Source organism: Haematobia irritans, chromosome 2 (genome assembly GCF_050003625.1).
Source record: "Haematobia irritans isolate KBUSLIRL chromosome 2, ASM5000362v1, whole genome shotgun sequence".
Taxonomy (NCBI): Eukaryota; Metazoa; Arthropoda; class Insecta; order Diptera; family Muscidae; genus Haematobia; species Haematobia irritans.
Genome location: NC_134398.1, coordinates 123850428 through 123869507, shown reverse-complemented (window position 1 = coordinate 123869507; position 19080 = coordinate 123850428). Strand labels below are relative to the sequence as shown.

Sequence of the window (19080 nt, the reverse complement as noted above, 5' to 3'; positions counted from 1 at the left end):
CCTCCGTCCATTCCAAGCAACAATCAACATAAGACTAAAGCGCAAAATGAAAATCGTATGTACCTGCTCAATGTTTTTATAATTTTTTTTTTCGCTGCAAAAAAGTTGAAAAATTAAATGGTCACAAAAAATATGTACATGAATTTTATGACCATGTAATGGTTCTAGACATATCTATACGTAACCTATAAAAATACATTTTCCCCTGCAAAAAGTCGAAAAATTTAATGGTCAGGTACATGATTTTCCCGACCATGTAATGGTCTCAAATTCTATCATATAAATGATAGAACATGTTTGCGGCATTTGAGAACCATTTAAATGCTTATTGCCAGCATACATTTTTCTCGGCTAGAAAATTATTTTCACAAATATAAAATACATGGTTTTCGCGACAATTTATAATTACTTCGCCAGGATAAAACTCAGCCGTTCCAGGATTCAAATGACAAGCAGAAATTACTTAGCGAATTCAAATAAATTTATATTTTATTCAATAATATGTTTACAATGAAAAAAATTTCAATAACTCAGCAAATCGTTGGAAACAAAACACAACGAGCGCGAGACAAGCAGAAAGCTTGAATCGAATTGCTCTGTCAAGGGATAATAATATTTGTATGTGGATAGAATTTTAATAGTTAGTGTATTAGTTCATCAAATGTCTGGGATCTATGGCTGTATAATACCAGTAGTTTTCCCCGTACACTACAACTATGGTGTCTGGGATCTATGGCCGTTGGTACCTGTAGCATCCCTATGCCAACCAGTGTCTGGGTACTATGGCTGTAAAAACCAGTAGCGCCATGTACACCACTACTTGAGTCGTGCTAGGCTATGCTAGTGTGGCTGGCACCGAAGCTGTCGCATACTTGCAGTGACTGTCCACACGACAGCCTAAGCCCAACTGAAGAGTAGGTGATCAGCCGATGGGTAAATATGCTATCACTGGATCATTAGTATCTGTGATGTATGAGTATGACTATGAGTAGGTGTATCTGATGAATTTTGGTCTTCCAAGACGCTCCGGAGGTCTAATCTGGTGATCGGTTTATATGGGGGCTATATATAATTATGGACCGATATGGAGCAATTTTTGCATGGTCATTAGAGACCATATACTAACATCATGTACCAAATTTCAGCCGGATCGGATGAAATTTGATTCTCTTAGAGGCTCCGCAAGCCAAATAGGGGGGTCGGTTTATATGGGGGCTATATATAATTATGGACCGATGTGAACCAATTTTTGATTGGTTGTTAGAGACCATATACTAACACCATGTACCAAATTTCAGCCGGATCGGATGAAATTTGTTTCTCTTAGTGGCTCTGCAAGCCAAATCGGGGGATCGGTTTATATGGGGGCTATATATAATTATGGACCGATATGGACCAATTTTTGCATGGTTGTTAGAGACCATATACTTACATCATGTACCAAATTTCAGCCGGATCGAATGAAATTTGCTTCTCTTAGAAGCCTCGCAAGCCAAATTTGGGGGTCCGTTTATATGGGGGCTATACGTAAAAGTGGACCGATATGGCCCATTTGCAATACCATCCGACCTACATCAATAACAACTACTTGTGCCAAGTTTCAAGTCGATAGCTTGTTTCGTTCGGAAGCTAGCGTGATTTCAACAGACGGACGGACGGACATGCTTAAATCGACCCAGAATTTCACCACGGCCCAAAATATATATACTTTATGGGATCTTAGAGCAAGGTAGCTAAAAACTGACTTAATTTTAAAGAAGTCGAATCTTTGGCTCGGAATCAATACCAAAATCCTTAAGCGAGGATCAAAATCTTTGGAAATCTTTCTTAAATATTTCCTTTCCTGCAAAACTTAATAAAAATCATAATGATACAATAATTAATTTAAAAATTATAAAAGTTTCAATTCATATTTTTAATTCCCAAAAAATTATATTAAAAAAAAATATTCTTTGCCCAGGAAACTATCAATTTTCGTAATTATTCTAAAATTCCTTTCATATTTAGACCGTTGTTTACTAAAGTGTGCCAAAGGTTTGCACTCAACCTCACTAACTCACGCGCTTCTGTAAATGTACCTCTACATGAGGGTAAAATTTTACTTTAAGTACATTAAAGTAAAACTTTGGGGTCTGAGGCAACATAAGTGCATATCGAGCGAATGATATATATGGAAGCCATATATAAATCTTAACCGATTTCAACCAAATGTTAGTCAAAATTTTATTTCTATAAAAAATGTTCTCAAAAATTTTTCAAAATTTTATTTCTATAAAAAATGTTCTCAAAATTTTTTTCAAAATTTTATTTCGGTAGAAAATTTTTTCAAAATTTTATTTCGGTCTCAAAGTTTCATTTCTATAGAAATTTTTTTCAAATTTTGTTTTTTCCACAACATGTTTCCAAAATGGTATTTTATAGAAAATTCTCTCAAAATTTTATTTCTTTCAAAATTTTCAATTCAAAATTTTATTTCTACAGAAAATTTTCGCAAAACTTTATAGAAAAATTTTCTAAAATTTTATTTTTATAGAAAATTTGTACAAAATTTGATTTCTATAGAAAATGTTCTCAAAATTTTATTACTATGGAAAAAAATTTCTGGAAAGTTGATTGCTATAGAAAATGTTATCAAAAATTTATTTCTATAAAAGGTTTTGTCAAAAATTTATTTCTACAGAAAATTTTGACAAAATTGTATTTTCCAAAAAATTTTGACACATTCTATTTCTATAAAATATTGAGAGGAATATTTTGCAAAATCTGGCAAAACATCAAGAATTCTACTAATCTACGAAACAGTAAAAATTTTTCAATTTTAGGTAGAATTCTACCAACTGCGGAAACCTTAATTGTATTGCGCTTGTTTACTAACACAACGTGAGTTTTAAGCACCCCTTAAAGTACACAAAATTTCATCAAAATCGGTTCAAATTTAGATATAGGTCGCCCAATTTACCAAAATTTGGCCAAAAAAGCTCTATTTGTTCTCCGATCATATTGGTCGATCGGTCAACAAATTATCAAAGAAATTTTTACGAAATCCGAACTTTTTCAAATTTAGTACTACTTGGCACAGTAGAAAATCTCAAAATGCCGATAATTCAGCAAAATTAACAGTTCTGATCTGAACTGATTTCAACCAAACTTGACTACATTACTAGTTGTACTCCTTCTAACAAATCTTTTGGCTTTTGTCTTAGATGCGGATTTGGCAGCTAAATTAAAATTTAGAGGAAAATACTTTAACGGTCGCACAAAGAAAATTATTTTGATATTTTTATCCATTCAAAATTTGAAGAATTATTAAAAAACGCGTATTAGGACCTCCGTGCGTAGATCGAGTCGAGTTGGAGTATTTTTGTAGAACTTATTGGTTTTAATTACAGAGCATAGACTTGATTTTATGGAGCCTAGATTTAAATCTATATCGCTGCCTAAAAGATCTCTTTACTTTAAAGAAGCAGCATCTTTGGAATCGGTATCAGTACCAAAATACTTCAAGGAAGTTGTTTAATAATGATCATATCGGTTCAAATTACAATTGAACAGCAATCTAAATATTGGACACGATTTTATCAAGTCCTTCTTAATTAGGACACAAATATTCCAACATTTATCTTCTTCATTGAACTTCATCATTGTATAAAATTAAAATTTTTCTATATGTCACAAATTCCACTTTTTCACTATCTTTCATCATTAAAAAAAAAACACATTATTATTTTTTTAATTTTTTAAATTTATTTGCACTAGTAGATCAGTCAAAGCATTATCGGTGGGCTAATAGAAAGGTCGGTTCATGTACTGAGGTGGGGCATATACGGGATGTTGATGAGAATAGGCTCCAGTATTACCACCACCATAAGCAGCCATTTGTGCACAGGGAGCTGGTGTCAGACTTGGTTGACAGCTGAACAAATAGTTTTTCGGGCAGGGAGGAGCAGGTACCGAAACTGGAGCACTATAGACAGGGGCGGCAGGAGCAGCAGGGGCACCATAGGAAGAGGCACCACCAGCAGCAGCGGCGCCACTGCCATAAGATGATGGAGCAGATCCGTATGCTCTTTCGTGTCTAATGTTAAACATAGGTCCACCCAAATTGGCTGGGGCAGATCCAATCATTGGCGATCTTTCCTCTCTGTTGGCAAATATGGGAGCACTGGAACCTGGATTTGGTGATCTTTCTTCTCTAGCTCCAAAATTGGATGAAGCCGAATTTGATGATCGATCTTCACGTGCTGAATTTTCATCTGAAGCCGAAATGAGGACTGCCAAGCTGGCGATGATAGTTATAGCAAGAATTGGTTTCATATTTTTCGTTATTTTTGTGTTGAGTTCAATGAAACGTGGTTTACTGAACTTATGGCAAAAATGAAACTGAATATTCGACAATTAATTTCGGTGGTCTTTATACCTTCAGCGAAATGCAATGCAATGCAATTTCCTATGTGGGTCATTTACATAGACAGTTGATATTTTGGCCAGCAGGGAAACACCCAGAGAAAAACGATAGTCAGAAATTGATTTTGAAATTTGGCATGCATTTTTCGCATGTTCATATAATCATATATAGCAAGAAGGTGGACGGTACACTAGCCGCCCTCGGATCGTTTCGTTGCGCCTTGAAGTTATCAAACCAAAACTTAAATCAGGGAACTCATGTAAAATGTAGGTACAGGGGAAGTCCCATTAAAATAAAAAAGCATCTCCCGGTTCCAAAGAATTTGTTTTTTACACTAATGATTTTGGTATTGATTCCGAACCAAAGAAGCGTATAATTGATGTTAGGATACGTTGAATTGATGTCCACTTAGACCAATATGTGGATCTGGGAGCCACCGTGGTGCAATGGTTAGCATGCCCGCCTTGCATACACAAGGTCGTGGGTTCGATTCCTGCTACGACCGAACACCAAAAAGTTTTTCAGCGGTGGATTATCCCACCTCAATATTGCTGGTGACATTTCTGAAGGTTTCAAAGCTTTTCTAAGTGGTTTCACTGGAATGTGGGACGCCGTTCGGACTCGGCTATAAAAAGGAGGTCCCTTGTCATTGAGCTTAACATGGAATCCGGCAGCACTCAGTGATAAGAGAGAAGTTCACCACTGTGGTATCACAATGGACTGAATAGTCTAAATGAGCCTGATACATCGGGCTGCCATAACCTAACCTAGACCAATATAGGTCCATTGTGATTCCTCGATGTGATCTTTCCATCTTCCTCCTTCCGATGCGGTCCCCTTTGGAATAGTCCCAGAACTTCCACCTGCTCGTTTTCTTTGAAAGAAATCTTAGAACACCAACCAGATGTCCTGATGAATGTAACGGATTAGTAAGAGCCTGAAAAAGAAGCGTGGTATCTTGATTTTACTTCTTTCTGGGAGTTTCTTCTTCTTTCTACGGGTCCAGGCATCATTGGCAGATATCATCATCTTTAAGGCCTAATCTTACCATGTGTTTCCCAAATGTGTTATGTCCTGTTATGATGCCAATCACTGGCCGTAATTCCCCTATATTCATCGACATTAAAATTTCGCAGTTCCTACACTGAAAAAAAATATTGTCGTGAGGTCAAAGATTTCATGTCTTTAAAATACGAATGCAAATTTTGCTTAGCATAGAAGACGCATTTCTTTAATATAAAGTTTTTTTCCTTGTCCAAAAGTCGATAAACTTTTCAATGAAGTCGTATTTTCCTTACAAGTGATTGCACTTAAAAATTTTTATCATAATATGAAAAAAAAAAATGTTTGGGCTAAGGTCAACTTGACTTTAATAATTCAGAAAAATTCTTTAAATTTAATGAAATTGTCTTTAAATTTGTTGTCTTTTTGCATCTTGACTACAAAGTAAAAAATCGTTCCAATATAGGACCTGTTTTTCAACACTTTATTTTAAAGACGGTTTTTACTTGAAACATAGCATAATTTCTACTGGAAGTCGAGTCTGAATTTTGAAACTAAACATGTCGTTAAATCGGGTTTAAAGGACTTTGATAGCATATGAAGAAAAAAGATGAAAAGCGAAAAATTTACATTTTCTTCCTAGAAGGAAGAACACAAAACAAACAAAAGAACAAAGAGAATTGTGTCTTAAAAGTATCCTTACTTGAATTCTCTCCTTCTTTGGCTCGAAATTAATACCAAAATTGTTAAAGTAAAGACAAAATCTTTGGAACAGGGCATGCTTTTTTTTCAGTGCAGATATGCGGTGAAATGCGGGAGTAAAATGGTCCGTTTTAACCACACGAAATAATTTGTAAAGCTTTCGTTAGTATTCTTAACCAAAATCGGGGAGAGGGTGGTTCATCCCCCTCTTGGTCTCACGATAATATTTTTTTCAGTGATTCCATTGCAGAGAAAGAAAATATTTAAAAGTTCTAAAAAAATGTAGCATTTTAATTGAGTAGGAGCTTCCCCTTCCGACCAAATATTTTTTTTTTTTTTTTTAATTATTATTTATTAATGCTATTTATCTTATCTAGATATTTACATTATTTAAGGCATTATTCTAAATAATTAATGGCATTTACCCATTGGCAAATCCATATTGTAAACAATTTTCAAGCATTTAATGACTTAGTGGAGTTTATGTAATATTGATAATTATTTATAATTGTATTAAATCTTGCGGTGATCTGCGTTTGAGTCTTCTAAAGGTTTCAGTGTTGGTCATTAGAATTGACGCTAATGGATTTGGATGGGCTTCAATTCTGGATTTGTATGCTGTTATTTGAGCCGTAATCTCCTCTTTTATTGTTGGAATATTTAGATCCTTGTGTAGTCGTTGGTTAGTTATATAGGTTGGAGCAGTGGCGATTTGTCGCAATGTTTTTGATTGAAATTGTTGCAAAAGTTTTATATTTGTGTTTGATGCAGTCCCCCATAACTGAATTCCATACGTCCATATAGGCTTTATAATACATTTGTAGATTAGAAGCTTATTCTCTAGAGAAAGTTTCGACTGGCGGCCAATTAGAAATTTCATTCTGTTTGACTGGATGCTTAGTGCTTTTCTTTTAGTCTCAATATGTTTTTTCCAAGTCAACTTTCTGTCAAGATAAATTCCTAGATACTTTGCTTCATTTTGCTGAGGAATTTGGATTTGATTCATGTACACCGGCGGACATGTACCTTTCTTGAGACTGAAAGTCACTTGAATTGATTTTGTTTCGTTAGATCTTATACGCCATTTCAAAAGCCATGATGATAACGAATTTAAATAGTTTTGAAGGATATCACTAGCTCCATTTACAGTTTTATTTACAGCCATTACTGCTGTATCATCAGCGAAAGTACCTATCAAAACTGTTTGAGATACTGGGAGGTCTGCGGTAAAAAGAACATATAATAAAGGGCCAAGTACGCTTCCTTGAGGTACACCTGCACGTATGTTTTTCAATTGGCTCATTTCACCATTTTCTTGGACGAAGAAATTTCGTCCTGATATATATGACTTAATGAACAAGTAAAAGTTTATTGGTAAAAGTTTTTTGATTTTGTAAAGAAGTCCATCATGCCAAACTTTATCAAAGGCTTGGGATATATCCAAGAATGCTGCAGTACAGTACTGCTTTGACTCAAATGCTGTGTTTATTGTTTCAACAAGACGATGTATTTGTTCTATTGTGCCATGGCGTTTTCTAAATCCAAACTGATGATGTGGAATAATTTCGTTTTGGTCAATGAGCGGCATTAATCGTTGCAGAAATAATCGTTCAAGAACTTTTGAAAGTACAGGCAAGAGACTTATTGGTCTGTAAGATTTTGCTTGGTCCGCTGGCTTACCAGGTTTAAGAATCATTGTAATTTGTGCTATTTTCCATTGAGGGGGAACAAAGCAATGTACCAAACACGCATTGAATATAAATGTAATGAGGTCAATTCCTTCTTTAGGTAATTCTTTTAGAATCTTCGGAGTAATAAGGTCATAACCAGGTGACTTCTTTAAGTTTAAGTCTTTAATAACTTTTTTTACTTCAGATTTTGTGAATTTCTTAATTGGTAAATCCAATTGATGGGTTTCATTCAGGAAGTCATAAATAAGGTTTGGCAAACTTTCATCAGAATTTGGTGTGAACACACTATGTAAATAGTTTGCAAACTCTTTTGCTTTTTCGAGGTTGGTTTTGGTCCATGAGTTATCGGCCCTTCTGATTGGGTGGTTTGTTTTTGGATTTTGGCTTAAGGTCTTTGACATTTTCCACAGAGAGTAATCAGCTGAAGCATCTGGACCAAGGTTTCGTATTTCTCTTTCAATTTTTGAGTTTCGAGTATCTTGTAACAGTTTTTGCAGCGTTTTTGTAGCCTTATTTAACAGCCTTTTATCTTCAGGTGATTTACTTATTTGCCATCGTTTTTTGGCCTTTCGTTTTTCAGAAATTTTTTCCAATATATCTTTAGAGCATTTTGGAGGACACACAAGACTATTTTTCGGCGTTGAATTCCACGAAGCTTGTTGTATGGTCCGAGTTAAATATTCTACATTTTCTATAATTTCCTGTTCCGTTTTCAAACTAATTTTTGTATTTAAGGTGGTTTTAATTAAATATCGAAAATAGTGCCAATTGGTCTTTTTACTATGAAGCTTACATATTGTTTCTTGGGGTATATGCTGAGAATTTAGTGTTAAAATGACTGGCGAATGATCCGAAGATAGTTCTAGACTTGTAGTGCATTTTTGTGAGCCAGGAGATATGCCTTTGCATACACAAAAATCGATCAGATCTGGTATTTTTTGGGTATCAGTCGGCCAATAAGTTGGTGTGTGTGGTGAGATTACATGAAGACGAAGTTCTTTAATGGCCCAGTTTAATTGTCTACCTTTTGGAGTTGTTAAACGAGATCCCCAATTAGTATGTTTGGCGTTATAGTCCCCACATGCTATGAACTTGTCCCCTAGTGTTTTGAAGAAATTTATGTAGAATTCTTTTTTGATATTGTGCCTTGGCGGACTATATACAGACGATATGATTAGAGAACCTTGCCAGTCCTCCACAATGACATTTGTCGCTTGTATTTCTTCAGAACAGTAGTGGTTTCCTGGATAGTGCTTTATTTTTTTCCTAATAAGAATTCCAGAACCTCCGCGTGCCTTTCCGCTAGGATGCATCACGTGGTAGAAATCGTAATCAGGGATACTGAAATAACTCTTTTGAGTGAAGTGAGTCTCTGAAATCAATAAAATGTCTATTTGGTTTAATCGAAGAAATTCTGTAATTTCCAAAGTGTGTTGAGATAAGCCATTGGCATTCCAGAAAACTATCTTAAGGTCTCTCATTTAAAGGAGTTTGAGTAAGCTTTGAAGTTATATTCAATAAAAGAGTTGTCATTTGTTGCATTAAATTGTTGAGATTGTTAAGCATATCATGTAGCTCCCCTGTTTGGGGAGTTTGAAATACAGAAATGTGTGGCTGATTATTTGTTAATTGTTGGCTCTGTTGCTGGATTACATTTGAGTTTTGTATTATTTGGGAGTATGTGGCATTTGTTGTTCGGGATAGTGCGTTTTCAGTTTGGAGTACGTTCGGTTGATTGTTTGTTCTGGGAGGATAGTGGGTTTTATAGATTTGTTTGTAAATAGTGCAACCTTTGTAATTTGCTGGATGATTTCCATTGCATAAGGCACATTTTACCTCATCTGCCCAGTTTTTACGATGACATGATTTAGATTCATGTTCTCCCGCACATTTAATGCAGATGGATTTTCTTTTGCAGTATTTTTTTGTGTGTCCGTATTGTTGACAATTTGAACATTGTGGAACAGTCTTTTTTGGACGAGGTGGTTCGAAAGATACCACGCTCGAAACTAGACGGGTTACTGAGTAAATCTCTTTGTTGTTGGGTTTAGTAAAATATAAACTAATTAATTTGCTTCCATTTAGGGAATACCCTCCATGTTCCTTGCAAAATTCCAAGAACATCGGAAATCTCTCTCTGTTTTAAAAAACTCGGTCAGGAAACCTTATTAATTTTATAGTCTTCACCCAAATAAATCGGTTCAGCCGTTTCCGACCTTACCAGGTACATACAACAAACGTTGATCTGCAATAAAATGTGCCTACCAGAAATATTGGCTTTAGACTCCATAGATACCCAGCAAGAAAAAATAGGATGTTGTTCCACGAACATTTCTTTTAAAGCGCATCCCGGAATCCCCCATCAATTTTTTTTCAACTTCCGATGCAGTCCGGGACAAGTATAAGAAAGTACGCAATTTGAAGTGAAAATTTATTGTGAAAATGATTTGAAGTGAAAATTAAGTTTTGGATAATTAAGTTAAAAAAGTAGAAAATCAATAAAAAAGTAAAAAACAATATAATAATAAACAAATTAATATTCATCCCCACTGGGATTTTAACATGTGCCGTTTGACTTTTCCACTTCCATGGAAACTCTTTTGAGAAGGTTTTAGAAATTACAATAGTTTTTAATTTTTGTTGATTTTTAATGGAAAAAATATATTTATACAATAATATATGTGCCGAAAATAACAAAATAAAAACGATGTATAATTTAAATAAATAATAAAGCATCCAAAAATGGAGTACTTCCGTCTTATGACAAGCCCATGTTAAATTCTTTGGAGATGATCTACGTTTGCACTAGTTTCGGATCACAAATTGGGGATCCAAACTACTTTTTTGGAAGCTCTTTTTTTTTGCTGTGTAGAAGTCGATCAATTCGTTGGTGTCCGTCCGTCTGCCAATGTATTTGTTGTTCTCAATTCTGGGAAATTTTTAAACCAATTTTGATGAAATTTGGTACATGGTAATCGTTTTCAGCACCCTTCAAGTCACCCATATATATCATGCAAATCGGTTCAGATTTAGATGTAGCTGCCATATATATGTATCGTCCAATTTGACGAAATCAGGCAATAATATCCTTATTTAGTTACCCATCTTATTCAAAGTTGCGACAATATAATCTTCTAATGCATTAACTAAAACTCCAAGATGTCATTGGAATCGGTTCAAACTTAGGTATAGCTTCCACATATATGTTTTGCTTTTAATTATCCGAAATTTGGACATAATATCCTTATTATACCCTCCACGATATGATGGGGGGTATATTGACTTTGTCATTCCGTTTGTAACACATCGAAATATTGCTCTAAGACCCCATAAAGTATATATTCTGGGTCGTGGTGAAATTCTGAGTCGATCTGAGCATGTCCGTCCGTCCGTCTGTTGAAATCACGCTAACTTCCGAACGAAACAAGCTATCGACTTGAAACTTGGCACAAGTAGTTGTTATTGATGTAGGTCGGATGGTATTGCAAATGGGCCATATCGGTCCACTTTTACGTGTAGCCCCCATATAAACGGACGCCCAAATTTGGCTTGCGATTGCTCTAAGAGAAGCAAATTTCATCCGATCCAGCTGAAATTTGGTACATGGTGTTAGTATATGGTCTCTAACAGCCATGCAAAAATTGGTCCAGATCGGTCCATAATTATATATAGCCCCCATATAAACCGATCACCAGATTTGACCTCCGGAGCCTCTTGGAAGACCAAAATTCATCTGATTCAGTTGAAATTTGGTACGTGGTGTTAATACATGGCCTCAAACACACATGCAAAAATTGGTCGAAATCGGTCAATAATTATATATAGGCCCCATATAATCCGATCCCCAGATTTGACATCCGGAGCCCCTTAGAAGAGCAAAATTCATCTGATTCGGTTGAAATTTGGTACGTGATGTTAGTATATGGTATCCACCACCCATGCAGGAATTGGTTAATATCAGTCCATAATTATATATAGTCCCCATATAAACCGATCCCCATATTTGACCTCCGGTGCCTTTTGGAGAAGCAAAATTCATCCGATCTGGTTGAATTTTGGTACGTGGTGGTAGTATATGATATTTAACAACCATGCCAAAAGTGGTCCATATCAGTCCATAATCATATATAGCCCCCATATAAACCGATCCCGAGATTTGGTTCTGGAGCCTCTTGGAGGAGCAAATTTCATCCGAGTCAGTTGAAATTTGGTACATTGTGCTACTATATGGTCGTTAACAACCATGCCTAACTAGGTCCATATCGGTACATAGTTATATATAGCCCTCAGATAAATCGATCCCTAATCACACAAAAATTGGTCCATATCAGTCATAATTGTATATAGCCCCCATATAAGCGACCCCCAAATTTCAATTCTGGCTCTCTACGTACCGTGCAAAAGTCCATGTCGATTCGTAATTATTTGTAGACTTACCTATATATAACCTTTTTGTTTAATATATACCACGTATGGACTAACTCACAATTTAGAAAACGATGTTAAGAATTTTTAAGATACCACAACCCAAGTAATTCGATTGTTGATGACAGTCTTTCGTAGAAGTTTGTACTCAATCCATGGTGGAGGGTACATAAGATTCGGCCTGGCCGAACTTACGGCCGTTTATACTTGTTTTTTTTTACATTAGATTAATTATTTTTCTATGAATATGTTTATCTTTCGAATTTGCCCATTTGTAATATTCTTTTTCGCTACATGTTGACAAGACTAATGCGAATGGAGTTATTTACGAACTAAAATTCTTTGAGTGTAATCGGCTTAATAGAATAATTGGAACAACTTTTACAAAAATGCTTTCACAATTTTTCGTTAAGGGTGAACTCACATTAAAGTGCATTTTCCATGGTGTCATCAATTTTATTAATTGGCAAATCTAAGGAACATATGGATGGTTTTCAATCATTTGGCAAATGGAGTGTTTGAAAGAAATGAAAAGAATAAAAAAGAAACTGAGACAAGTTGTCTTTATCATGCAGGTGATTCATTGTTTAACTTTTTGTTCGAATATAATGCAAAGTCAGATAGTATGTGAAAAATTTCGGACCATATCAAATCTAGAATTTATGGAATCTACTCACAAAAAAATTTCACGAAAATTTTTCCAATTAAAATTTTAATTGCGTTTTAAAAAATATTCAATTAGAAATTTAATTGATTCAACTAATTTTTTAATTGAAACAAAAATCAATCACAAAAATAATAGTATCAATTAATTTTTTAATTGGATCAATTAACTTTTTAATTGACATTCAATTAATTTTTTAATTGATACTATCATTTCTATGATTGAAGACATTTCAATTAAAAATTAATTGGATCAATTAATTTCGTGATTGAATCAGAAATTTTTTTTTTGTGTGTACAAAAAGGTTGCCACTGTAGTACAAACTAATCTAATAACATTTCGTGAAATTGCTATCAAAAGTATATGATGATATAGTCGGCCACGGCCTAGGAAGATAGGAAATTGGCTACTGAGGAGATCAAACCATTTACCGTGTTAGTTTCATACTCGAACCAAACGCGTACGCGACAAGTATTGACATAGCATTAAAATGCAAATAAAAAGAAATTAAGTGCACGAAATAAATTTCCATAAAGGGGAAAATGTAATTGTTTGTTGTTGCCTAAAATTTAACATTGTTTCATTAGGAAAATTAAGTTTTTCAATTATAAAATTATTGACTTATTTGTTGCCAAAACTTTTAACCTTCCACCCACAATCAATCAACACCAAGCTGCTATAATAAATTTCCAAATATTTAACTCAGAACATTTCATTGTAAGATTGGTTGTACAACTAATCTCATTACCATTGGAATAACTTCATATGGATTAATGGATAAGTGTCCACCGCTAAATATACAAATTTATATGGGTTTAGCTGCCTTCATGTAGACTAAGACAATATTTAGAAGTTTTAAGATGCCTTGCTATCAGCAAGTATTAACACCATGGCTGTGGAGCCGGAGTCGGAGTCTGAAGATTTTGCTGGAGTCGGAGTCGTAAAAATTTTGCTCGACTCCGACTCCGGCTAAACCAAATTTTTTAAAACACTTCACATTTTTGTAACTAAGCAAGTTTTTACGCAAATTAGTTTCCATTGCGTTATTCATTCGATCAATGTACAGCATGATTTTAAATGAAAATCAACTTCCAATTACGGCTATCTTTTTATGTTTCCTAGAATGTTAGACTAGCAGATGGGCTGGATCGATCCATTTTAATACCCGAAATTATTTTTTTTTTTAATTTTATTTTAAGGCCATATACATATGTGTAATATTGACAGAAAATTTTTTCAAAGTTGTTTTTTATAGAAAATTTTGTCAAAATGTTAATTCTATAAAAAGTTTTGTCAAAATTTTATTTCTATAGCAAATTTTGTCAAAATTTTATTTCTATAAAAAATTTATTCAAAATTTTATTACTATAGAAATATTTTTTTCTATAGAAAATTTAGTCAAAATTTTATTTCTATAGAAAATTGAGTCAAAATTTTGTTTCTATAGAATATTTTGCAAAATTTTATTTCTATAGAAAATTTTGCAAAAGTTTGTTTGTTACACAATTTTTTTTTTTTTTAAATTTTATTTCTATAAAAATTTAAGTAAAAATTTTATTTCTATAGAAAATTTTGCCAAAATTTTATAGTGATAGATTTTTTATTAAAAAATTTGGTCAAAATTTTATTTCTATAGAAAATGTTGCCAAAATTTTATAGAAATACATTTTTTTATTAGAAAATTTTGTCAAAATTTAATTTCTATAGAAAATTTAGTCAAAATTTTGTTTCTGTAGAATATTTTGCAGAATTTTATTTACTACACAAAAATTTTTCTAAAATTGTATTTTTATTGATAATTTTTTCAAAATTTTATTTCTATAAGAAAAAATTGTCAAATTTTATTTCTATAGCAAATTTTCTCAAATTTTTTTTTTCTTACTGATGCTCACTGCTATAAAAAATGTATTCGAAATATTATTACTATAGAAATATTTTTTTCTATATAAAATTTAGTCAAAATTTTATTTCTATAGAAAATTTAGTCAAAATTTTGTTTCTATAGAATATGTTATTTTGCAAAATTTTATTTCTATAGAAAATTTTGTAAAATTTTGTTTGCTACACATTTTTTTAAATTGTATTTCTATTGATAACTTTGTCAAACTTTTATTTCTATAAAAACTTTTGCCAAATTTTATTTCTATAAAAATTTTATTCAAAATTTTATTTCTATAAAAAATTTTGCCAAAATTTTATTTCTATAGAAAATTTAGTCAAAATTTTGTTTCTGTAGAAAATTTTGCAAAATTTTATTTACTAGACAAAAATTTTTCCAAAATTGTATGTTCACTGATGCTCACTGCTAAGTCGAAAACTTGTAGAAATGACTCAAATTTTCAAATTTTTCAATGAATGAATCATAAATGCATTTTTGCGAAATTGTCTAAACAATTATAAATATTTCCCAAATATTGTCAGAGATTTTGTAGAAGTCTGATTTGAGATTTTATCAAAATGTAGATCTAAATACAAAGTTGTGCAGAGTATATTATAATCGGCCCGCCCGACTTTAGACTTTCCTTGCATTTTTATTTTTTGTTAAAATTGTGTTACGTCCCATAACGTTAGATTTAAATTTAAAGTACATAGATTTTGTGGAAGTATATGCAATTTTGTCTAAATCGATTCAGATTCAAATTCATGCATATGGGAATATAAACCTTTATATAGCTCGCAACAAATTTAAAGGATTTGAGATAGTATCAATAATTTTGGTCCACAAATACATATGTTGGTATCTTCTCATATTATGATGGGTATTAATATCATTATTTTATTTAATATCATTATTTTATTTATTATTTTATTTTTTTTTGCACACATAAATAAATACGATACTTTATATCGATCCACTTACGGTACCCCCACAATAGAACTACAAATTAGTGGTATTAAAATGAGATTTAGTTGTATTACCCGGAGTCGGAGTCGAGCTGATGAAAAATGCTGGAGTCGGTAAACACAACCCAAGAAATCAGTTTTTAGTAGAAGTTTCTTCGCAATACTTGGTGGCGCGTACCGGAGATTCTGCCTGACCGAACTTTTTCTTATCCAAAATATGTTAGCACTCACACATATTTCATTGAAAAAAATATTCTAGCATTGCAAATCATATGTTCCCAATTGCTTTACTTTGAAAGAATATGTTGACGTATTCAGTCCCGAACATCTATATTTATATTGCAACATATTAGAAACACTCTTTTTTGTCCGTGTAGGTATGGTGGTTGATATGGTTCCCATTTAAATGTTGGAGAACCTTGAAAAGGCTTTATTTTGTGAACACCAATCCATGGTTTCGTGGACATTCGTTCGTGAATGTGCAACGTGAATGTACTATTAAAAGTGTAGTAAAATCGTTTTAGCAACTTCCATCCAATGCTTATGAATTCTGACGAGTATTTTTTTCTAAGAGTCTTTTCCACGCCAAGTACTTATCGGACCACCAACTATCTAGGCTACCAAGAGACGTTGCCAATTGGACAATTATAAAGTTCACCATGAATATACAATTTTTTTCTAAGTGCCCGTCCACGGTATCAAAATTCATGAGACTGTGAATTTTCAGAGTTGAGTTTTTTGCGAACGCCTCTTCATAGTTTCTGCTACTACTTACCTTCGACAGAATGTTTTTTCATATATTGAAAAAAAAAGAAGTATAATAATAAATTTTGTTTTATAAAAAATGGTTTTAATTTAAAAAAAAATCCGAACAAATAACAGCCTCATTCAAAACAAATCCTAAATCACGAATAGTCCACTAATATCTCCGGAATCCGTTCACATATTGGGGTATAGCATAGATGGGATAATTATGCGAATATGACGCCGCACTTCCGTAACCACCAGCAGCAGCAGCAGCAACAGGTGATGAACAGGGAGCTGGTGTCAATGTGGGTTGGCAACTGAACAAGTAATTCTTGGGGCATGGAGGTGCTGGTATGGTCATGGGTGCTGGAGCTGGAGCATAAGCTGGGACAGCTACTGGAGCACTATAGGCAGGTGGAGCTGCTGGAGCACTATACGAGGGAGCGGGAGCAGGTGCACTATATGAGTTCGCTGGTGCTGGAGCATTGTATGAGTAGCCCCTCTCTTTCATATCAGTGTCTGAATCAGCTGCGGAAGCCAAGGCAACCAGCGAGACCATGCTGATAAAGTAAACTGCGTTGAATTTCATGTTGCTGTTGAACGGATATTGAACTCCCAACTTTGCTACTGATAGATGGATGTAGTTACAAAAAAATACTGAATACTTGTCCAAGGTGGCCCATCGTTTTTATAGATACCTTGAGTATGAAGTGTTAAGTCAGCAATTCCAGTAGCCTCTTTTTTGAAGCTTGCTGTTAACCTGAGTGGCTATAGTCGTTTTTGAAAGTAGGCTATATTCATGGAAAGAATTTCATTTAATTTTTTTTGCCAACACCAACATTATACTGAAAACCCCTCACGGAAGTAGTTGGCGTATGGTTTATGGCCTATTTTTATTTTTTTTTGTCATTCTTCGATAAAGTCAATTCGCTTGTAAATTTGATATTTGTACATAACCAATATGAGAATACTTGCTGTAATTCTGTTGATTTTGTCATCATTTTTGTTGGCATTTATTTTTGTTGCTAAATTCTTAGGAAGTGAATTTATTTCCAAAGCTTTTGTGTGGAATTCATGGCTTCAACTATAGTGCATACTCTGCTTAGTGTGCATATGCCTTTCAAACTATGCACAGTGGGAGGAAAAGTATAATATTCGTATGAGAAATATTTTTGAATAATTTGAACGTACCAATTTTTTATTCAAAATTGTTACATAAAGGGTGATACGGTCAACATTTGGTCAATATAAACTTGACGTATTTCTTCCAATTTTGCATTTAAAAACCTGAACACCCCTAATTTTGAAGGTGTGTGTGTAGAATGTTGCTCCTATTTTGATTTTGGAATTCACTCTTCAGTTGTCAAAATGCCGTCCAGGCCCGGCAATTCGGATTTTGAAAAGCGAAAGTCAAACTGAATATTTTCCTGAATTTTATACTAATTGAACTTGAAAAAAGAAATTTAATTTGATTTTTTAAATAAACGTTTTCACCGATTTACACGCGTTTTCCCTTGACCAAATTTTGATCGTATCACCCTTTATATGAGAAAAATATCACCTAAACATTTTCAAGAAAAATCACCTAAACGCTGAAAATTTGTTTTACCTGAAACAGTTAACTAAAAGTTAATAAAAAAGAAGTACCTAATATATAACACTAGATATTACAAAAACAATTTTTGAAAATGTGGTTAGAAAAAAATTATATCTTTGATTAAGTGAAACAGTTAAGCAAAACATTAATTAAACAGAAGTTCAAAACCTAAAAATAATAAATTAAAAACAAAAGGAAATTAAATCTATGATCAAATGTTTAATGATTATAAATAAAAATTGTTTCCCTAAAAATTTTAATTAGTTGTATTAAAAAACCAAATATTCTTATGAGAAGGAAATATAAGTATTTCTAAATAATTGTAAAGTACCTTTAAAATGTACATACTATATACATAGATAGGAAAAATATAAACGAAATATGTACTTTACATAGAACATTTTATTTCTATAAAAGTTTTTGTCAAAATTTTATTTCTATAGAAAATTTTGTCAAAATTTCTTTTCTATAGAAAATTTTATCAAAATTTTATTTCTATAGAAAATTTTTTCAAAATTTTATTTCTATAGAAAATTTTGTCAAATTTTTACTTCTATAGAACATTTTGTCACAATTTTATTTCTATAGAAAATTTTGTCGAAATTTTATTTCTATAGAAAATTTTTTCAAAATTTTATTTCTATAGAAAATGTTGTCAAAATTTTATTTCTATAGAAAATTTTGTCGAAATTTTATTTCTATACAAAATTTTGTCGAAATTTTATTTCTATAGAAAATTTTGTCGAAATTTTATTTCTATAGAAAATTTTGTCAAAATTTTATTTCTATAGAAAATTTTGTCAAAATTTTATTTCTATAGAAAATTTTGTCAACATTTTATTTTTATAGAAAACATTGTCAAAATGTTATTTTTATAGAAAATTTTGTCAAAAATTTATTTCCATAGAAGATTTTGTCGAAATTTTATTTCTTTCTTTTTGTTTGGTTATTTTTTTTTTGTTCTTTAAGCATTGTTGTTGTTTTTATTGCAGCTTAAAACCAT

At 32.7% G+C, this 19080-nt stretch overlaps 2 protein-coding genes across 2 annotated transcripts; both read right to left on the bottom strand.

Moving 5' to 3' along the window:
- Positions 1–3718: 3718 nt before the first annotated feature.
- Positions 3719–4390, bottom strand: LOC142226196 (uncharacterized). The gene has a single exon (XM_075296081.1). The coding sequence runs from the start codon at positions 4312–4314 to the stop codon at positions 3784–3786; it is 531 nt and encodes a 176-aa protein (XP_075152196.1). The 5' UTR covers positions 4315–4390; the 3' UTR covers positions 3719–3783.
- Positions 4391–16561: 12171 nt separating this feature from the next.
- Positions 16562–17145, bottom strand: LOC142226195 (uncharacterized). Its single transcript, XM_075296080.1, has one exon. The coding sequence runs from the start codon at positions 17067–17069 to the stop codon at positions 16653–16655; it is 417 nt and encodes a 138-aa protein (XP_075152195.1). The 5' UTR covers positions 17070–17145; the 3' UTR covers positions 16562–16652.
- Between the last annotated feature and the right edge of the window lie 1935 nt (positions 17146–19080).

What these genes read in the sequence shown, in the direction of transcription:
- LOC142226196 (XM_075296081.1), bottom strand. Translation starts at nt 4,314, where the DNA reads ATGAAACCAATTCTTGCTATAACTATCATCGCCAGCTTGGCAGTCCTC.
- LOC142226195 (XM_075296080.1), bottom strand. Translation starts at nt 17,069, where the DNA reads ATGAAATTCAACGCAGTTTACTTTATCAGCATGGTCTCGCTGGTTGCC.